At 48.3% G+C, this 18,372-nt stretch overlaps 6 protein-coding genes across 6 annotated transcripts, besides 1 other annotated feature; 2 read left to right on the plus strand and 4 right to left on the minus strand.

Annotated features, from left to right (window-relative positions):
- Positions 1-298: 298 nt before the first annotated feature.
- UA08_04038 (hypothetical protein) lies at positions 299-2,860 on the plus strand (the record flags this gene model as incomplete). Its single annotated transcript, XM_020266834.1, has 1 exon — positions 299-2,860. The coding sequence occupies one exon, from the start codon at positions 299-301 to the stop codon at positions 2,858-2,860; it is 2,562 nt and encodes an 853-aa protein (XP_020120515.1).
- Positions 2,861-3,310: 450 nt separating this feature from the next.
- On the minus strand, positions 3,311-6,694 carry UA08_04039 (mRNA 3'-end-processing protein rna14; the record flags this gene model as incomplete). Its single annotated transcript, XM_020266319.1, has 5 exons — positions 3,311-3,321; positions 3,398-4,141; positions 4,210-5,215; positions 5,269-5,700; positions 5,771-6,694. The coding sequence occupies 5 exons, from the start codon at positions 6,692-6,694 to the stop codon at positions 3,311-3,313; spliced, it is 3,117 nt and encodes a 1,038-aa protein (XP_020120520.1).
- Positions 6,695-7,247: 553 nt separating this feature from the next.
- UA08_04040 (Histone chaperone asf1) lies at positions 7,248-8,267 on the plus strand (the record flags this gene model as incomplete). The annotated part of the gene is made up of 4 exons (XM_020266320.1): positions 7,248-7,356; positions 7,424-7,463; positions 7,517-7,825; positions 7,889-8,267. The coding sequence occupies 4 exons, from the start codon at positions 7,248-7,250 to the stop codon at positions 8,265-8,267; spliced, it is 837 nt and encodes a 278-aa protein (XP_020120521.1).
- A 963-nt stretch (positions 8,268-9,230) lies between these two features.
- Positions 9,231-12,639, minus strand: UA08_04041 (hypothetical protein; the record flags this gene model as incomplete). Its single annotated transcript, XM_020266321.1, has 7 exons — positions 9,231-9,256; positions 9,320-9,601; positions 9,693-9,814; positions 9,871-10,426; positions 10,492-12,078; positions 12,146-12,485; positions 12,553-12,639. The coding sequence occupies 7 exons, from the start codon at positions 12,637-12,639 to the stop codon at positions 9,231-9,233; spliced, it is 3,000 nt and encodes a 999-aa protein (XP_020120721.1).
- A 506-nt stretch (positions 12,640-13,145) lies between these two features.
- UA08_04042 (hypothetical protein) lies at positions 13,146-14,063 on the minus strand (the record flags this gene model as incomplete). Its single annotated transcript, XM_020266322.1, has 1 exon — positions 13,146-14,063. One exon carries the CDS (start codon positions 14,061-14,063, stop codon positions 13,146-13,148), a length of 918 nt encoding a protein of 305 aa, XP_020120720.1.
- Positions 14,064-15,043: 980 nt separating this feature from the next.
- UA08_04043 (hypothetical protein) lies at positions 15,044-16,028 on the minus strand (the record flags this gene model as incomplete). The annotated part of the gene is made up of 5 exons (XM_020266323.1): positions 15,044-15,175; positions 15,224-15,364; positions 15,482-15,696; positions 15,766-15,955; positions 16,011-16,028. 5 exons carry the CDS (start codon positions 16,026-16,028, stop codon positions 15,044-15,046), a joined length of 696 nt encoding a protein of 231 aa, XP_020120723.1.
- Positions 16,029-18,108: 2,080 nt separating this feature from the next.
- Positions 18,109-18,337: a repeat region (Identified by RepeatMasker using a combination of RepBase library and repeat library created with RepeatScout).
- The last annotated feature ends 35 nt before the right edge of the window (positions 18,338-18,372 follow it).

Raw genomic sequence — 18,372 nt, forward strand, 5'->3', positions numbered from 1 at the left:
TTGATAATCTGGGAATCACTATTGTGCAAAGAAAGATATTGTTGCATGTGCAGGGGTGAGTGAAGTTCTATGCTGAGTGAGCATGCCAAATGATTTAATTCTGCACCTTCCCGCTTTGGGACTGGTCTCTGATCTACAAAACATTATCATATCGCGGATACCTTAGCATTAGACATTATTGTAACATCGATATAACTAACTGCTACTAGCTATACTTATAACTAGTCAAATGACTAGTCATCGATGTGACATGCTTTGCTTAGTGACTGTGACTGGCAATTGATTGCTTTGTTTAGCCATGTCTTCACATTCTGGCTCTCGGCGCTGGGCCTACCAGCAACACCCACAACAGGACCTTCCTTCCTCACGCCCTGTCCATGCTGCACACCTCAACCTCGATCGCGCGTACTCGTTTGAAAGAGAACCTACTCGACGATCCAACACAGCCCTGAAGAATGGCACGCGGCCTCGAAGCAGTCCTCGCTTGCCTAGAACATTGAAAGACGCGTTCGATGCGACATCGCGAACAGCCGCCATGGACCCAAACGAACACACCGCAATGCCTGATCGCACGCCCAGTCCAAGCAGCAGACGACGGCAGCGAAATTTGACGCTGCCTTTCCCTTTAGCAGCAGTCACCAGTCCTCCCCCGGGCGAACTCCTAGAGACCTACCAGCGCATCAACGACGCAGACGACTTGGCGGATCTGGTATCGGAGGACGATCTGGACATCGACCCCCCAGAAATGCTATCGCGACGAAGCTCCAAAGAGCGTAAGCGGCGTCGAGAGTCCCCTGGATCGCTGAATCTTCGTTACACACAGGGGGAAGAGAGGGACGATAACTTGGGGCCGGTTTTCAGCTATCTGGACGACGTTACAGATGACCATGCGCGAGGGAAGTTGTCAACATATAAACGCGATGAAGAGCGTTTGAACCGCGTCACTGCGAGCCAATCGCCCGTCTTCAGCAAGGCCAAGGTTGGCTCAATGGCAGACAGTCTCCAAAGACGCGACTCTGACCCGCCAACAACAGAAGAAGCCCGGGATTTCCTTGGGGAAGATGGCCTTCGTCTTGGGCTGAATGTGCCTAAAAATTGGGGGAATAAGGCAAAAAACCATCGACAATGGTTGAGCTCTTTTTCGCGACCAGAAGCAGAAACCCTTCGTGGTGAAACGCCTGGGGCCCTCACTGAACGAGCAAGAAAAACTAGAGTTGAATCTAGGAGCCGTTCTCCTCGGCCTAGCAATGCCTCTCCTTCGCGGAAAAGCGATGAATTCAGAGAAGGGCGTGAACAAATATCGGAAAGATCTCGCCTGGGAGCTCCTCCTTCTGACGGGCTTCACAATCATTCTCGGGCTAGATCACGGTCGTTAGGGAGGGCTGGCCTAACCGGCGACGCCATTCCAAATACACCCGTCACCATCTACAAATCGACTTCCAGAGATCGGACACAAAAGACGCGAAGTGATTCTCGAGACCTTCTCCGCAAATTGGCCCGCACCGAAAGCCCTAATCAACATAGCACCCCAGAACAAAAGAAGCCGATAGAAACACCGCTTCCGGAGAAAACGCCTGTAGTAATAGGCGCCTGGATCGACACGCCGATGACCGTGCGAAACCCGGACACAAACGGGGAGGACGAGACCAAAGAAATCGATTCTCCAAGCAAGTCGGCTCCCAAGTCTACGGTAATACCAATACTACGTCCATCGGGCTCTGGCGAAGAGTCTGAACGCAAATCGACCGATGTAGCCAGGTCGGGGGCTCACGCTGGGAAGGCTTCTGCTAAATCTAATATCCCACCCGAAAAGGCCCTGAATGATGACAGCATGGAGAAGAAACCACCACAACCAGGACTCATCAAGCCCAAGATACCAAAGAGTGCACTCGAGGGTATTCTTGAGGATGCAAAATCAAACGCCGATCCTTTGAACTTGGATTTAGGCGATGATACGATCAACTCCCTACAAGGAATCATCAACAATGCGGACTCAGGCTCGTCGAGATTTATGAAGATGAAAGAAGAATCTCTCGGAAGAGAACTTGACGCAATTGAGTCTGATTTAGATCAGCAACCAATTGACGATAAACCGCAGCAGTCACTGGACCACATGGGGTCGAAGTTACAGTCAATTATCTACAGTATCCGCGATGCTCGTACGGGTCTCAATGATCTACACGAGGCCCTCACATCGGACAACAGCAATGAAGCAATACACATCAAACGTTGCGAAACATGTGGCACTCCTCAACGTGATGGACGCATTTATGTCGCCATTCCCATCCCTCGACTCTGGCGACGAGACCACGTCTCTCGCCACTTGCGTCTAACATATCTCGGTTGGTTGGTTGTCATTTTCGCTTGCTGGTACATCTCTGAAAGCACCATGTGCGACTACTACTGCCACCCAGCAATCGCCGAAGTCTGCGACGGCTATTGCCTGCAACCAGATGCTCCTCAATTCCCCTTTACACTCCCCACGATGCTCTGGCGCTGGTCACATCTTTCCAGCGTCTTCTCTCCAATAATCACCATCTTCATCGCTTTTTTCCGCCTCATTGCGCAAATCCTGGGCGTATGGGACGGATATGTCGACGATAATTATCTTTCAGACTTTCGATCTTCTCCTTCGTCAGCTTCATCTTTCAATCATGTTCCCGTTGACAATCCCCAACTTGAAAGTAGGAATGGCCTATTTGGTCTGTGGCCTGCCGGCTTCGAAAAGGCCTCGACGTTCACCTCTACCACTGCAGCTGCAGCTACCTCCACCAGTATTCCGACTATTTTGCAAAAGGTCATTACGGATCCTCGAGATGCCGTTGTTGATGATAGCATGGATGGCGATGAGATATTGTAGTCTTTTTCCTCCACTTAGCTAACAAAATCGGAGTTTGTGGCTTGTTGGCGATGGCCTTGTTTAGACGGATATGCCAGGAAGGGATCGGCGTTATGATCATGGCGACTATATGGAATGCAAAGGTAGCTAGGGGTTTTCATCATTCAAAGCAGTTAGACGAGACTCTTAAGTAGCAAGAGATCTTATTTTAGTTCATCAATTCAATCCAATCCAATTCAACCAACCAGTTACCTGACTAACTTATAAGGATATCATATCTTTGATACATAACGAGAGCATAACAGACCGGGGCTCTCTGGGCCCCAAACAGCCGGAAGTTTCTGGTAGTAATACATGATTTTCTCCCTCTCTTTCTTCCCAATCCAGACTCTGGAGGGAGCGAGGGAGAGACACTGTACACGCAAAAAAAAAAAAAGATGGGAAAAGATATGCAAGATATTTCAAGACGGGTTAGAAATTACCTGAGACCAAGACAAAAAAAAGAGTCAGCCTTTATCAAAAAATTGATCCTCGAGAGGGGGCAAAGAAGTAACTGACCACCGTATGATTGCGACCCTAGACCAGCAGGATGATGAGATGAAGTAGAAGAAGGGAAAGAGGTAGGAATGTCTATCCTACGAATCAAATCCACCAATTTTTCCGCCGAGAATCGTCCTGCGTTGTAGGCGGATGCTGGTGGGATGATGCTCAAGAGATGAACGACGTCTCGCGGTAAGGGAGCTGCTGAGGGTTGGGGACGGTATTGTCCAGCGTTGGCTTGCGTGAGAGAAGGTGAAGAGGTAGAAGGGGTGGCCATAGTGGCGGTGTTGGGTCGTTTCAATGCTTCTGGTCGACGTGCTGACAGACCCTTTAACAAAGGTGATTCGGCACGGGCAAACTTTCGAGGTCGATTGCTGTCGTCTTCAAAGTCGTCTGATGGGAAGGACCGCTTGGGTGAATCCATGGATGAAGGGACGTCGAGGTACCGTGTAGGTGTTCCTTGTTGGTACTGGTCCATTATGTAAGATGATGCCGGGCGAGGACGGGTTTGGGAAGCCGAAATGACTGGACGAGCTGCAATTGGGTCAAAAGTGGTGGTTGAATGGCGATGCGCAAACTGAGAGAGTGTAGGGTCGTCGGGGAAAAGCTCGCGCATCCGATTTTCAAGATTGATGACCTGGACTAGGTCGCCATATCGAGACTCGTAGTCATGGAGGAATGAGAAGATAGGTTTGGTTTTGGCCACGTTTTCTGGTTTGCTAGACAGTCTTCTGACGGTCATTTCGAAAACGGCTCGAGCATCTATAAAAATCATTCGTCAGCAAATTATTTCGTGTCCAACATGGAAAAAGGATGGATGAAGCACTCACTGGTAACGTCGTTAATGTCAAAAAGATGCTTCAAGTATTCAAGCGCAAAGTTCTCATCATCGGGGAACAGTCTTGCCCCCCGTTCAAAAATCCTCGTTGCAGCCGGATCTTTATAGCAATGATATTCAATCAAAGCACTCGCAATATAAACATCGCTAGTGATACGGCCACGTTTACGGGCCTCAGCAAACACTTGCCTTGAGCCAGCAAGTTCTCCAGGCTTACCCTTGCCCTGAATACGACGCATGGCACGCATCAAAGCAATCCAGGCGAATGAAATCATCTTGGACGTCATGGTAATCTGTGGCGCATGGGCTTTTTTAATGGCATCGATTTGACCCTCTCTCGCCGCTTCTTTGGCCTGGGCTTCTGTACGGCCGTCCTCATCCTCGTCGTCAGCAGAAGCAGGTTGATAATCATCGGACTCGTTGGCAAACTGCTCTTTGACCCGGGCAATGTCTTGCTCCTCCCGCTCCCGAGATTTGCTATTAAGCTGGTACAAAGCATCCAAGAGTTTGTCAAAGACCTCTCTCACTTTCGCGCCGCGTTTTTGAGGATCTTGCTCCGATTCCGATTCAATCTCTAATCTATCAGCTCGTTTGAAAGTAAGTAGACAGCTCTCTGGATTTGCCTCAATGCCTTGTTTGAGCAGGTCGTTTCCTTCGGCTTCCATGCCATTCTGGAAACAAAACTCAGCAGCGTCAAACCAGATCTCCGGAACAAATCTTAGCGCCATGAGTGATTGTTTGTAGGAGTACATAACTCGGGTTTTGTATGCTGATAAATCCTCTTCTTTAAGAACCAGAGGGTCGCCCTTTTCCCAAGCAATCCATCGGCGCCATAATTCGACTTGCTGTTGAAACTCGGCGTCTCCATCGAAGCCAGGTGCAGGAGGCATTTTCGGAAGAGTTGTTCGGTCAAGGTCTCTAGTCAGGTTCTGCAATTCCGTATAAGAACTTCTAGCCGTCATATATGCGGGCGACCGCTCTTGAAGAAATTTCCGCCCCTATTTACGTCAATATACAGTGGAATCGGCATGTGATAGGAAGAATTTGTTACCGTAAGCTTGTTCAATCCCATCTCGAATTGATCATAGTCCTTCCAGAGGGTGTTCAGTGCATGAGTGGGCACACAGATGGCCCTTTGATAGGCTTTGCGCAGCAAATCCATCTTTTGCTGGTCTTGCCAATTGGTTCCACCAACAACGCCAGGCCCTGTTTTGATGAATTCAATATAGTCTGTCCATAGCGATGCTGCATCCCTATCCAAGCCGACCTGCGCGAGGGCCAAGTCATACGCAGAGGTGATTGTTCGCCTTGCTTGACCAGACGTGTCTGTAGTCAACGGGTGTCGTCGACGTATGTAATCCAAATATACATTCCACAGCTGCACATTGGGAATACTTAGCAGTGTGCGGTTAAAAATCTGCTCAAGGCGTTGCAGCTCGCTATTCTCTGATTCCATGTTGACATATTGTACCCATTGCTCAGCCTACACAGCCAAAAAGGTTAGTGTTTTGTTCGCTTTCTTCACCCATGACTCATTGAATGAGATCACTTACAGCCGACGGGAAAAGTTTGAAGAATCGCTCGTATACTTCTCGCGCATTGTCAAGTCTGTTTCGACTCCGGTGCTCGGCTATCAATTCAACCCAGGCGTGTATGTCACCACGGGGATCTTCTTTGATTCTATCTTCCAACAAGCCGACGCGATCATGGGGTAGGCGACTTCGAGACGCTGCGGCAATAGCTAAAGGCGTGGGGGTTGGTGCGTTGCTATCAGTACTGTCGCCCGCTTGTTGCATGAGTTCGGAGTACAGATTGTGACCAGTCGAAGGGGGAACGGAAGAAGCAGAATGAAAAGGAACAGCATTATTAGAAACATCTTTGGAACTGGCCATATGATCAGGCACAACGGGTTGTATTGATACACCAGATGTAGAAACAGTTTCATTTGCATTCTGATCAGAGAAAGGACGCTCAGACGCGCTTGCAGAAATATGTCCGCCATGCTCAATAGTTTCCAAAACTCCTGGTGGTTCATACTCTGCCTCTTCCTTATCATCATCCCCTCCCTCTTCCTCATCCTCGTCATCGTCAACAACAAAGCCACCTATGGTCTTGGTCTTCGGCTGTACATGCATAGTAGATGAAGGCTCAAATACAGAGGTTTGCGGATCAGGCCCGGATGGGAGTTGGGAGGTTTGTGCAGGATCATGGATCTTAGAAGAGCCGTCTTCGCCGGGCTGAGGATTAAGCTGGGCAGCGAAGGAGGAAGAAGGATCATTGCTTTCAGCGGCAGTAGTGTCATTTTGATTATGTTCTGCTATAGAAACTGAGTACTCATCATGTAATGTATTCGATGGATCATAGTCTTCTTCTGATTCCGACAGGCCGGCGCCGTCTTGCGCAACCCCGGCGGGATCATACTCGTGGTTCATGGCTTGCGCCTGGAAAAACGCCTGCTCGGCGTCTTCCTCGGCCATAGTCAGAGCAGCGCAGCGCGCACTGGGGAAAGAGAGGGCACGATAACAGTAGTAGTCTAGCGACTGCTTGCTGCGGAAGAAAGTCAGTAATGCTTGACCATGACAGCTTCGATATGATCAATAACAAAGAGTCGCACCAAGGAATGTAATGTGGATTAATGCTCGCAGCTAGTGGGGGGTGGAACGGCACGGATTCCTGGGTATTAAGGGATATTGCTGTAGAAATATGGGAGGAAGAAGTATGGTATCCAGACGACGTAGGTTGGCGAATGCGAATATGAACAGTTTGATGCCGGCAGCTTTTTTTGTCGCCAAAACCACTTAGGAATCTAGGCTCTCACGTGACCCCGGCCGCTAAAAGCGCGAAGACGCAAGGAGCGACGCGTCTTAGATTGATTTTCTATTTAAGAGGCAGACGTCGTCCTATTATTGCCAGCGCTCAACTCACCTTTCGCTTTTCGCATGTTAGCATACGCGCGCTCTTTGACAACCTTATACACACGCCATATCTCAACCCCAGAATATTATCTGTTTCTGCAATCCACATACAACCATGTCCGTCGTGTCGCTTCTTGGCGTCAAGGTGCTAAACAACCCCGCGGCGTTCTCCGATCCATATGAGTTTGAAATCACTTTTGAGTGCTTGGAGCAACTGCAAAAAGGTAAAGCATTTGCGGTGCGAGCGGCCTTTTCTATCTGATTATGTTCGCTGACCTGTTTGCTTGATAGACCTTGAGTGGAAACTTACTTACGTCGGATCCGCCACTTCGTATGTCGCGGCCTTGAGCCTACTGGCAGCTAGTTCGCTAACGGGCTCATTAGATCCGAACATGACCAAGAATTGGATTCCCTACTCGTTGGCCCTATTCCAGTCGGTGTGAACAAGTTTATATTCGAGGCCGATCCACCAGACCTGAAGAGCATTCCCCAGACCGAGATTCTCGGTGTCACGGTGATCCTCCTCACCTGCAGCTATGACGGTCGAGAGTTCGTGCGAGTGGGCTACTATGTGAACAACGAGTACGACTCGGAGGAACTTGCCGCAGATCCCCCATCCAAGCCTATTATTGAGCGCGTGCGTCGCAATGTGCTGGCTGAAAAGCCTCGTGTGACTCGATTCGCCATCAAATGGTATGTTTTACTTTCACAGTACGGACATTAAATATGAAATCTGATTTGGAAATAATACTTTAGGGACTCTGAAGAATCTGCACCAGCTGAATACCCGCCTGAGCAACCAGAAGCCGATCAATTGGAAGACGACGGGGCCACATACGGTGCCGAAGAAGTCGAATTAGAAAACGCCCTCCGCAAGGAACTCGAGGACGCTGAACGCCAAGGCGACGGTGAAGACCATGAAATGGAAGGTGCTGAACCTACTGGCGCTGTCCCAGATGACGACGCTTCAGACGCCGGTAGCGAGGATCTGGAAGCCGAGAGCAGCGGCAGTGAAGAGGAGGATTTAGATGAAGAGGAAGCCGGTGATGGCGATGATGATGTTGAGATGGCCGATGATACCAATACTGGTGCAGCCCGGCCGCCTCATCGCCAACCCGAGGTGATGGTTCATTAATCCGATGATCGTCTCATATCCTATTTCTATCAATATTTGGATCACGTACACACAAACATAAATACCGTGGAGTTGGGGTTCTACAAGTTGCTCTTATTTCGCGTGATGAACTTTCATTTTGTTTCGTTCGATTTTTTTCCTGCCTGTCTGTAATGATTGCATGCCTCGATATATCTGATAACGACATTTTACCCCTTTGATTATACAATGCAAGCTCCTTTCCCTCTCACATTGCTATAGCTACTTCTCCGTGAACAAACAAACAAATATAGTTATAAAATATCTCCTCCCATCCCATACTTTGATACCCACACATCCCTTGCTTCACTGGAGTCAATACATATTTATTTCTCATTAGTCTTTCGTTGCTAGGTAGATAGATAGGTTGAATTGGCAATGGGTCTTTGGTTTTTGCTCTGGTATGTTCTTTTTTTTCTTTTAATAAAAAAAATTTTCGACGATGATTTGCGCGGCGCTCTGTAGGTTTGTATATCAGGCGATCCATTCTCTCGAATCCATCAATTCTTCTCAGTTGGGTTGTATGAGGTACATACATACATACCTCGGCACCCGTGCTCAAATTGACAACACATATACGTAACTACGTAAGTGTGCGTGTGGATCTGTGTCAGTCAATATTGGACAGAATAAAGAAACGAAAGTTTGTCTGAAACATTTTGTTAAGTGACATAGAGAGAACGCACTGAAGGGCTATCTCTCGATTTTCATTCCTAAGATATCATCATATCAAATATTGATACCATCCAAAATTTTCATTGCAACTTCATATACGTATGCTTCCCTAACATTTTGACAATGTTTAAGTGTTAGGCAAGTCCTGAAAACAAGAAGGCTTGGTATACCCGTAAAAATACATCATTGAGAGAGAGAGAGAGAACTCCCATACTAAAAAGCTCGAAGCTGCAAGTCCTCCCTGTTTTCTCGAGGGTATAACCGGCCAGACTACAACCCGAATTTCGAGCCCAATACTGTGAATAATAACACAGATATTAGTCAAGTAGTAGAGGAAAACTGATTGGGGAGATACATACCACCGAAAACTGCCTTTCGTTTCTGAGTTGAAACGAAATTGCTGACATCATCTGCCCAGTTGCTACTGCTTTCTTCTAATCTATCCATGGTGTCACCCATAATATTTATTCGTTCGGTTCTTTCTTGGACTTGACGCTGCATGTAAGCCCAATAACCTTCGTTGTTGTCTGCAGATGATGGTGGGACATTGCGCCCTTCTCTTGCTGCTTGGCGCCGTTCGCGTTCCTCGAGCTTCATCTGCTCTATCATTCGTTTAGATGGCGGACGATCCGGTCCACCGACTGGAAGAAAAATGTCAGACTATAAACTGTAACGACGACGGCTGGCTACAGTGCACAGCCTCGGCAAAGTAACGCAGGTGCGAGTACTCACTTAGTAAGTCCATGTCTGCAGGTGAGACATATTGGGTCCCGGAAATCCACTGGAAGTTCGATATCGTAGGCCTTGTAGGAATTACAGCATCTGCATTAAAAAGCTTATCCTCAGAAAGTGGACTAAGAACGACGTTAGCTTTTGGTAGTCTTCGAGAAGAAAAAGAAAGTAGACACACAGAGAAGTACCAGAGCCCCAGACGTTGATGATGGCAACCTCTGATGGCCCAGTCCAGCCAATGACGTCCCCGGAAGGAGTAATAACGGCTTCTGAAAGCCGCCGCACATCCAGAATGTGTCCAACAGCTGTGCATCCGATCTCTTTCAAAGCCGGAATAGAGTAAGCGCGAGCGTTCCCATCTCCGAATAGACCAACAAGGCTATAGCCCCGACCTTCTGTCTTCACGAAACCTGCGGAATCACAAAGGTAATCACCCCAGGTTTTAGAAGCTCCTTTGTTAGTTGCCGGCTTGAAAATCCTGCAGTCAGAGAAAGTAACGACCACAACCACCCCATTGACCTTTGCCCCGTGCCGAAGGCCTGCAACAGCACTCTGGGTGGCTAATGCGGGTTCACCAGAATCAGCGTTGATCGGATAGATTCCAATGACCCTATCTTCGAGAGAAACAGAACCAGCAAATACGACCGAATATGTACCATTGCTGGATGGCAATATCTTGAATGTAGCAAAGTTGCCCCGATTTGTCCCTACAAAACAGCAAATACTTGAATAATCTAAATGTCACATTAGTATAGATACTAAATTTACATCCAACTTTTCTGAAACTTGTTTGGCTTACCTTCGCCATCTAACGTCAAAACGCCGAATTCAATGCTTGTCGGCCATTCTAAAGGCGCACTGTCCCCGGTACGGCTCCTGCGAATACTACCGCGCTTGTTATTCGCTTTGATAAAGTCGCGGACATCAGCTTCGTAAATAATTGCAGGACCCCGAAGATCTATGAATACAAGGTGACCTTCTTCGAAGCCAGCACACACAAACCCAACATCACTATGCTTGATAGCAGACACAGGTCCCTTTTGCATCTCCAAGAGACTCACAGGCAGCAATCCATCCCTCAAATTTGGATCGGTTCGGTGACCAATGTTTGTGATTTGCCCTGGGCCCGCATTCGCACCTGGTGCCTGCTCACTTCCTGCATTCTGGTTTTTTCCCCAACGGAAAATGACAACTTCCCCACTGCGAAGGCCTGCTGATAGTTCACCGGATGCGCCAGAAAATGACAGTTGAGATACCTGGGTATTGATGTTGCGTGCAATAGCGCGGGTTAGGTCGACCTGGATAACATCTCCATTTTCGATCTCATCATCGTGTCCCGCATCCCATAGTCGTATAATTCCATCTGCATGCGCAGTGACCGCGATACTACGGTCTTCGAATCGTTTCATGGGCTTCTTGCCCTCAGCCCCACCTAGGAGGAATTTTGGGCCCTGAGCTCGCTTCTCTTTCAAGCCAAGCCAGTTATTTCGGCTAACTGGGGTCAAGATAGCCTTGGTGACAAATGGGTGTACAAACGACAGTGAAAGGTGAAGCATATTGCTCGGAGAGATTGCATGTCCATTAGGAAAGCTGAGAGTAACCAGCTCACCTGTGGAAAGCAAGGCAATGACTGCAATTGGGTCTTGGGCGCCGGCAAAGAAGGGGGAAGAGCGAGGTATCAGACAAAAGTCAGCAACATCTGCGCCCGGTGGAGTAGGCAGGGTGTGACGCCCTTTGGGATTTTCAAGGTAAGAAGAGAGGATTTGCCATGAAGACGTTTGATAGTTTGGAGTTGGGCCCAAGTCCAAGAACGTTAATCCTTTGTTCCTGTCGCCGGACGGGCTACCGCCTGCAATCAATAACCCCGTATTATCTGGATTCCCCTTGGCGCACCACGCAATTTGAAATATTGGGTCTTTCACGGAGAATGTCCCAGGAGCAGACCCTGGTTTTCCCGCTCGAGATCCAGGCTGAGTGATGTTGGCATCATCAATGGTCCGCGCCATAACCATGCGACCATCTTTCGCATCCCAGAAAACCAAACTTGTATCCTCATGTACCGTGAGTACAAAGGTATTTGTGGGATGCCATATGGCTTTGGTTAACTTCGGTTTCCGCACATCACGAGAAAGGGTTGGATCTGAGTCTCCTCCGGGAGCGCCCGGAGGCACCTCGTATTCAAAGAAGTTCTGGGGTATATTTTGTTTGATGGAAAAAGTAACAGCGCCTTCTGGGTAGCCAATCAACAATTTCCCGATATCCCTTGGTGCAAAAGCTAAAGATACCACAGGCGCCATCCTCACGCGGGGGTTTCGTTCATGCCACAAGTTAGGTAATCTGAATGGGGTGAGGCCTTGCCGGTCGATATCGTAGGCAATAATCTCTCCTGCACAAGTGTGATAAATAGGTAAGCCACGCCGTGTAAAACTCTACCGAGCGTAACGGAGATATACCATTTTGAAGACCCAGAATCACATATTCTATGCTAGGATCAGTCGCTACCGCGGTCACATGGCTTGGAGGCGCAAATGAGCCCAGGGACGTTTTCGTTTCCAGCGAAAACACCGATAATTCGTTCTTTGAATCCACACTGACAAGCTTGTCAGCACAGAGATGTAAATGCTTGGCCGATGCCTTGCGCGGTAGATTGAAGACAACGGAAACCCGCCGTTGGCCGAAGACATAGATTTGGCCGCTTCCAAACTGCGTGTCGCTAGTGCCGACAGCGATCAAGGACTGCACGGGATCGTAGGCTATAGCGGAGATTCGGGAGTTGATACCATATCGTTTATACTAGTGACCAGGGTTAGCCATGCACATTGGAAGAAGGGAACATAGAGTATATACGAAAGTACCGCACCTCGTCAAGGGCAAAGAGCGTAGGCGACAGGCCTTCGGAAAGATCCTTTTGGATGCCCGCCTGCTTGCCGCGTAGGAAATGAGTCATCACGGACCGAGTTGGTAGGCACCACTGGGATCAAGGCAGACAGAGGAAGACAAAATCCCATGCAGGAAGTCAAGCGATGGTCGATAACTTGATAATTTTCGATCAACAGCAAGAGCGGGGGTGACGTAGGCTGATGGGCCGATGGGCAGCCGTTAGTGCGTCCCCACCGGACTAGCTGATTCGGGCTTGCAGTAACTATCAATCAAACACTCTCCTTACGGCTTCAATATTTTCTTTCTTTCTTTTCAAATGAGAATTCAACGCTTTCTACGCAGATGCGGATCTTATTTGTACATGCCCATGTTTGTCAACTCTTCATAGCAACGCTGTCATGGCCATACTGTGTAAGACGTTCGTCAGCCTACGCCGCGCATATATCTCAGTCGCATTGTTGCTGTTGCGATAATAGAGCTCAGTGACTTTATAGACATATCTGTAACACGAGTACCTATGGGGCCGTGGTTAGCTCCATGCCTGCTATCTGGAGACACGAACAATCGCGCCACTTACAGCATTGAACGCATAGATTGATACCTCCCGCTCGAGGGAATCGGCCCAAACCCGGCAAGAAAGGCATCCGAGGGAGCCTCAAACATCTCGGCCATCAGGACGTCGCCCCATATAGCGCTTCCAAGGTCCAATATCCCAGATAGTTGTTTCAAGTTGGGATCTAGGAGCACGTCTGATGGACGGCCGAAATTGACAACCACTAACCTGGGGACTGTGATCTCATCAAGAGCCGGACCTAGTCGGGAAATTTCTCTCCGGATTTGATCGTACGGGAGATGGATCATCATGTCCTCTGCGTCCCGGAGCACTTCCTCAAAGAGTGATATGAATGATTCCCGCCAGGAAGAGCTTCCTGTTCCTGCGGCGGCCTGGCCTAGGGAGCCAAAGGATGTCGATACCTGTTGGCTGATGGCCCGTACCAGCGATCCCAGATGTCTATCGAGGTTCCGGCAGTCTCCTGGGGACAGCTGGCTCCGCATTTCAGGTAAAAGGGTGCCATTGATGTACTGCCTCACAAGGAAAGAGGCACTGGACGAGGGATCACAAGGCATATAGCGAAAGAGTCTAGGTATGCATGGATGGCCAAGTTGTGCCAGTATTGTGAGAGCATGCGCTTCCGTTTCTAGCGAGAGTTGTTCTCTTCGTAGCAGCGGTAAGGCTGGCGGCGGAGAAAATTTGACGACAAGTTGATATCCATTGGACAGATCCAGCTGATAAATACGATGCACATCTGCGGAAAGCCTGTGTGTGGTACGGAGCTGTACGGTATGTGGGAATAACAGTTGTACGACGTTCTCAAAGCGACTGTTTTCAGATATAGCATATCCCGCCGATACAGACGCTGAGAAGTTAATATCATGGGAGGCTTTACCGAGGAAATCCCCACCGGAGAATTCTAACGAAGGCAACCGCATCTTCGCCACATTGGTCTAGGTTGAGGTATATCATAGGCAACCGCGGGGATCGATGAGGAGGGGATGAATATAGATATCAGGTCATTCAGAGACAGAAAAAGCTACCACTTAGGGAACCGTGTTCGAACAATAAAAATACATGTGTTTTCAATGGAGCACGCATCAGAAAGAAACCACCGAAAGAAAGTCATGGCTATATAATGTCTCATCTCTCAGTTGCAGAAAATTCGTCTCAGCCCGAGTCCTCCGCCCCACAGAATACAGGTATCAAAGCACATTGATATATCGCGACGATCTCGCTAAAAACTCCTAGGGGCCCCATCTCACAGGCCAGTGTCCTCTCGAGAGTAATCGGTGGTCACTGGTAACTGGTAAGTGGCAGCAAATGCGGGCCTTATATGATGCCGGGGCTAGCTGTATACGGAGAACAGTCCTGGCCAACAGATGCGTTGTCTACGCCGTAGTCAACCCTATCCACCGGATGTGTCTTCTTTTGGGAATTCCGTAGATGCGACGTTAATTTACGATTGATCTAGTATGTCTGCTCGCTTGCCTCGGGCCAATCAGAACCGCGCATTGGCGAGGACGCACGGGCTTGCAGGAAGCATTGCCGTGCATCATTCCGATTGGCTGCTCGACCATATCAAATAACCACGAACATTAAGAATGTGTACATACTGAGTGCTACCAGGCGGTGTCAGGATCTGCTCATAATTGGGGCTTGATTTATTCGGCTATTTTCTGCAAAAGAAAGCTAGCAACTGGTAAGCAAGCACGGAGTACTACGCACGTAGCTGCTTTGCTTTAATAATGTGCCCCGAAGGAGGCATGCCTAGGAAGTAGCTAATCGTTTTGCAGATGTGTGGAATTTTCCGCAGAATAGCTTTGAATCGGCATGCTTCCCATAGTCAGGACCAACGACAGATACCTGGTTTGTCATACACTGCAATCTGAAGGGACTTCTGTGCAGTTCCCGAGGCTCATGATTCGGGATTCTGTGGTGGTGGCTTTTGTGTTGGGTTGTAGATCTCCGACAAATTAAAGCGTTTGAGCTCGTCGTAATCACTTCCTACCACACTCATACCGATTGTGCTCTGCGTTGCTTGGTTAGACTAATAAGATATGCCATATGATCCAAAGATATGATACGGTAAACCCACCTGAGCAATATCCACTAGGATCATGTGGTCATAGTTTTTCAGGTCTACTCTGTGGTTTTGTCCAACTGCAGCTGCTACTGTTCGAATGATTATGTCTCTGTTGAAAGAATCATTATTGCGAATAGTAGGACGAATTGCGTACTAGAAGAGTTACATCATCGGTTAGAGATTAATAGGAGGGCGAAACGGAATTGGGTAAGGATATAGCTTATGCTAATGATGAAAGCAAAAAGAAAAGAGAACCCAAAAAAAACTAACCTTCTTCGACACATCGTCGGCATGGAAGTGGGGTTGTAGGACCTCTTTGGCGAATTCGTACAAGTCAACACTTAATGTTTTTCGTATCTGAGAGATGGGCGTCATTCGCCTAATCCATCGGCTCTTTCTCTGATGTGGATTGGTCCGGGCTTCCACACATAAATCGTGTACTAGCTTTACCGGGTCTATGGACTTATCAACCCTAACGAAAACCACTACAAAATATCAGCGTCAAACTTCCTCCGGTAGAAGAAAGGGGCAAGAAGGGAAAGGACTCGGTTTACTGCAAGGTATATTGGTCCCTGTGATTTTTTGGAAAAGTCGAGGGGCGGAAGACTTTGGTTTCAGGCCTTCAACTTCTTTTCTGATCTGGGCCTCAATGTCATCCCCGACAACATTATCATCGTCGTCATCATTGTCATCATTGACAGGTACTTCGGATGAAGTCTCTTTATCTGAAGCCTGCTGACAGTACTAGATTGCATGAGTGTTCAGTGTGGTCCTTCCTCGCAGGGGCGAAAGAGCTAACCTCTGTAAACAAATCCATTGCTTCGGCGGCGCATCTGTTCTCTCTTCCCATGTCACAAGTTAGGAAGATTCCTGCGTCACCAGCCGCGAAATTGACCTGGTGTGCTGGGCCGCCCTTTGATTTCCTATACGTCTCTCTGCCCTTTTCCCAGGGTCAATTGAATTGCCAGTGCGATAGTCATGGGATAGATGGCGCAACGCCCACCTTTTTGGGCTTCGAGACCCTATGCTTGGAGCTCCCCATGTCTTGTGTCTGCTATTGATTTGGGTCTATTAGTTCTTAAGCTCTAGTAGAGAGCATCCCATGCCACGCACCTAGCAAGGATGTTGTAAACCGTGCTTGTACGGTGTGCTTGATATCCGCCAACGGCGCTAATTTGCTTTGAGCCTTCGAGGTCGTCGGAGGAAAAATAAATTCGGGCTTCGGCAAGTGCGGGCGCCCTAAGCTTCTTTGGGCTAGACTACATAAGACTATCCCCAAAGTTCTTGACTTCTTCCATCTTCACCTCGCATCACCTTGCAGTTTGCACTCAACCAAAAATCGCAGCCAGGCTGTTGCAGTCAACAGCTACACCCTCTGTTCGCATGCTGTTGGTAAGCTACCCAACAAGTATTGCCTCAATCGCAATGGTGGCGACGTTATAGCGGATATCGAGCTTATAATCACCGTGAGTAAAACGGATGCAGCCCAGTCCTCCATCGTTTTATTCTTCCAATGCATGACTGAAGGAGAGCTCAAATAGGTGGATTAAAAGTGCAGCTAAAATCGAAGAAGAATTTGTGTATGGATAAAACAACACAATATGAAGCTAACGATAACATCAGAGTTCCACAGCTTTTCCTTCCTCACACACTAGCTTTTCGTACTACTCACCTCTGGTGCTAACCTCTGAAAGGAACAACAGGTGAGGGTATACCTTGGCCAATGGAACTGTGAAGACCGATTTGACCAACGACGACGTACTGCCACGCTGCGAGACAGCTCCATTTCGATATAAAACTCCCACTGGCTGAATTACAGGCGTAGTATGTGCCTGCACATGCCGTTCATTTAAATAGCTCGGTTTCGGGGATCGGACGTTATGATTCAAGCGTTCTCTTCCGAACTGGCTGGACGTGGCAGTTGAGCGCAATTCTTTAGGCTTCTGTGGAATCGTAGGTCCAATCCTTTGAGGAGTATCACATCTGTCACTAGCTTCACCCCTATTTGGAAGTGTTAGGCAAGGGCTCGAGGATGACCGTTCATTGTTCACGAATGGCAGCGTCACTGTTTGGTACTGCATGGTTTCGGTTTCACTGAAAGCAGACGATTCTGACTGGCGACGCATAATGTTATTTTGGGGGGTAATGCCATTGAAGACTTCCCCTTCCTAGCTATTGGCATCGTCCCCGTGGCTGGACTGTTTCTTGCTGCTTTTCTTCCCAAATATCCCGTTTCTGATGGCGCCTTTGGTACGCGTACTGCCATCTTTTAGTTTTCTGAGATGGAAAGCATCCATGAAGCTAAGATTGGTCTTGGGCTTCTTCGTATGGTCGTGTTTCTCATTCCCCTGTCCGTGGTTGGTCACGCCTAAGTGTCTGAAAAAAGCGCTTGTTGTTCCTGTGATCCTTGCAGCCATAGACACCTTCTTATCGTCGGTTCCATATGCAACGTTTTTGAGCACCCCAGTCGTCAATAAAGAGCGTTACCCACAAACACTGCCCCCTTCCGAAATCTTTCAGACCTTTCTGTCACGTTCTGGTGTAGATTCTCCCAGGCTTGTCTGGTCTCTGGAGACGAGCTTTCATCTCTTTGTTGGAGAATGCTCCTTGCAAGCCTTTGGAATTCCTTCTCGAGCGCTTTGTGCGAAATTTCCAGATTCCCTACTCGTTCTGTTGTGTCGTGAACTGAATCCTTCAGCTGGTTAACGAATAAGAGTGGCTGATCGATGCGCTTCAGAGTATCATGGATTTTTGATATCGCCGCCTGTTGATCTTCTAAGGTAAGGGAGTCAGCGACGGCTCCTCTGAGCTTTCTAATGGTTGCGTCCACAAATTTTTCCATCTCCTGAGTGACATTTAATTTGGTTTCGCATACATCGCTGGTAGGGACCATCTTCAAGAACTCCACGGCACAGACTGCAGCAGTCATTGCAGCATAGTTTTGCCACCGCTTATTTTTGTGAGAGTCTGCATAGTCGCAGATTCCTCGTATCGCTAGGAAGTTGATGTTGGTAAACCCCGCCGACTCCATGTCAAAGCAGAGTATTAAACTCTTTTGCCATTTCATCACGTTTATTGGCATTTTTGAAGAGCCGGTCCCCTGAAGCTATCGAGCCTGAATGGACCTTTACACGGTCCCTCTTCCTCCGAGGCTGGCGAGT

This window comes from Talaromyces atroroseus (assembly GCF_001907595.1).
Source record: "Talaromyces atroroseus strain IBT 11181 chromosome Unknown scaffold_4, whole genome shotgun sequence".
NCBI classification, from domain to species: domain Eukaryota; kingdom Fungi; phylum Ascomycota; class Eurotiomycetes; order Eurotiales; family Trichocomaceae; genus Talaromyces; species Talaromyces atroroseus.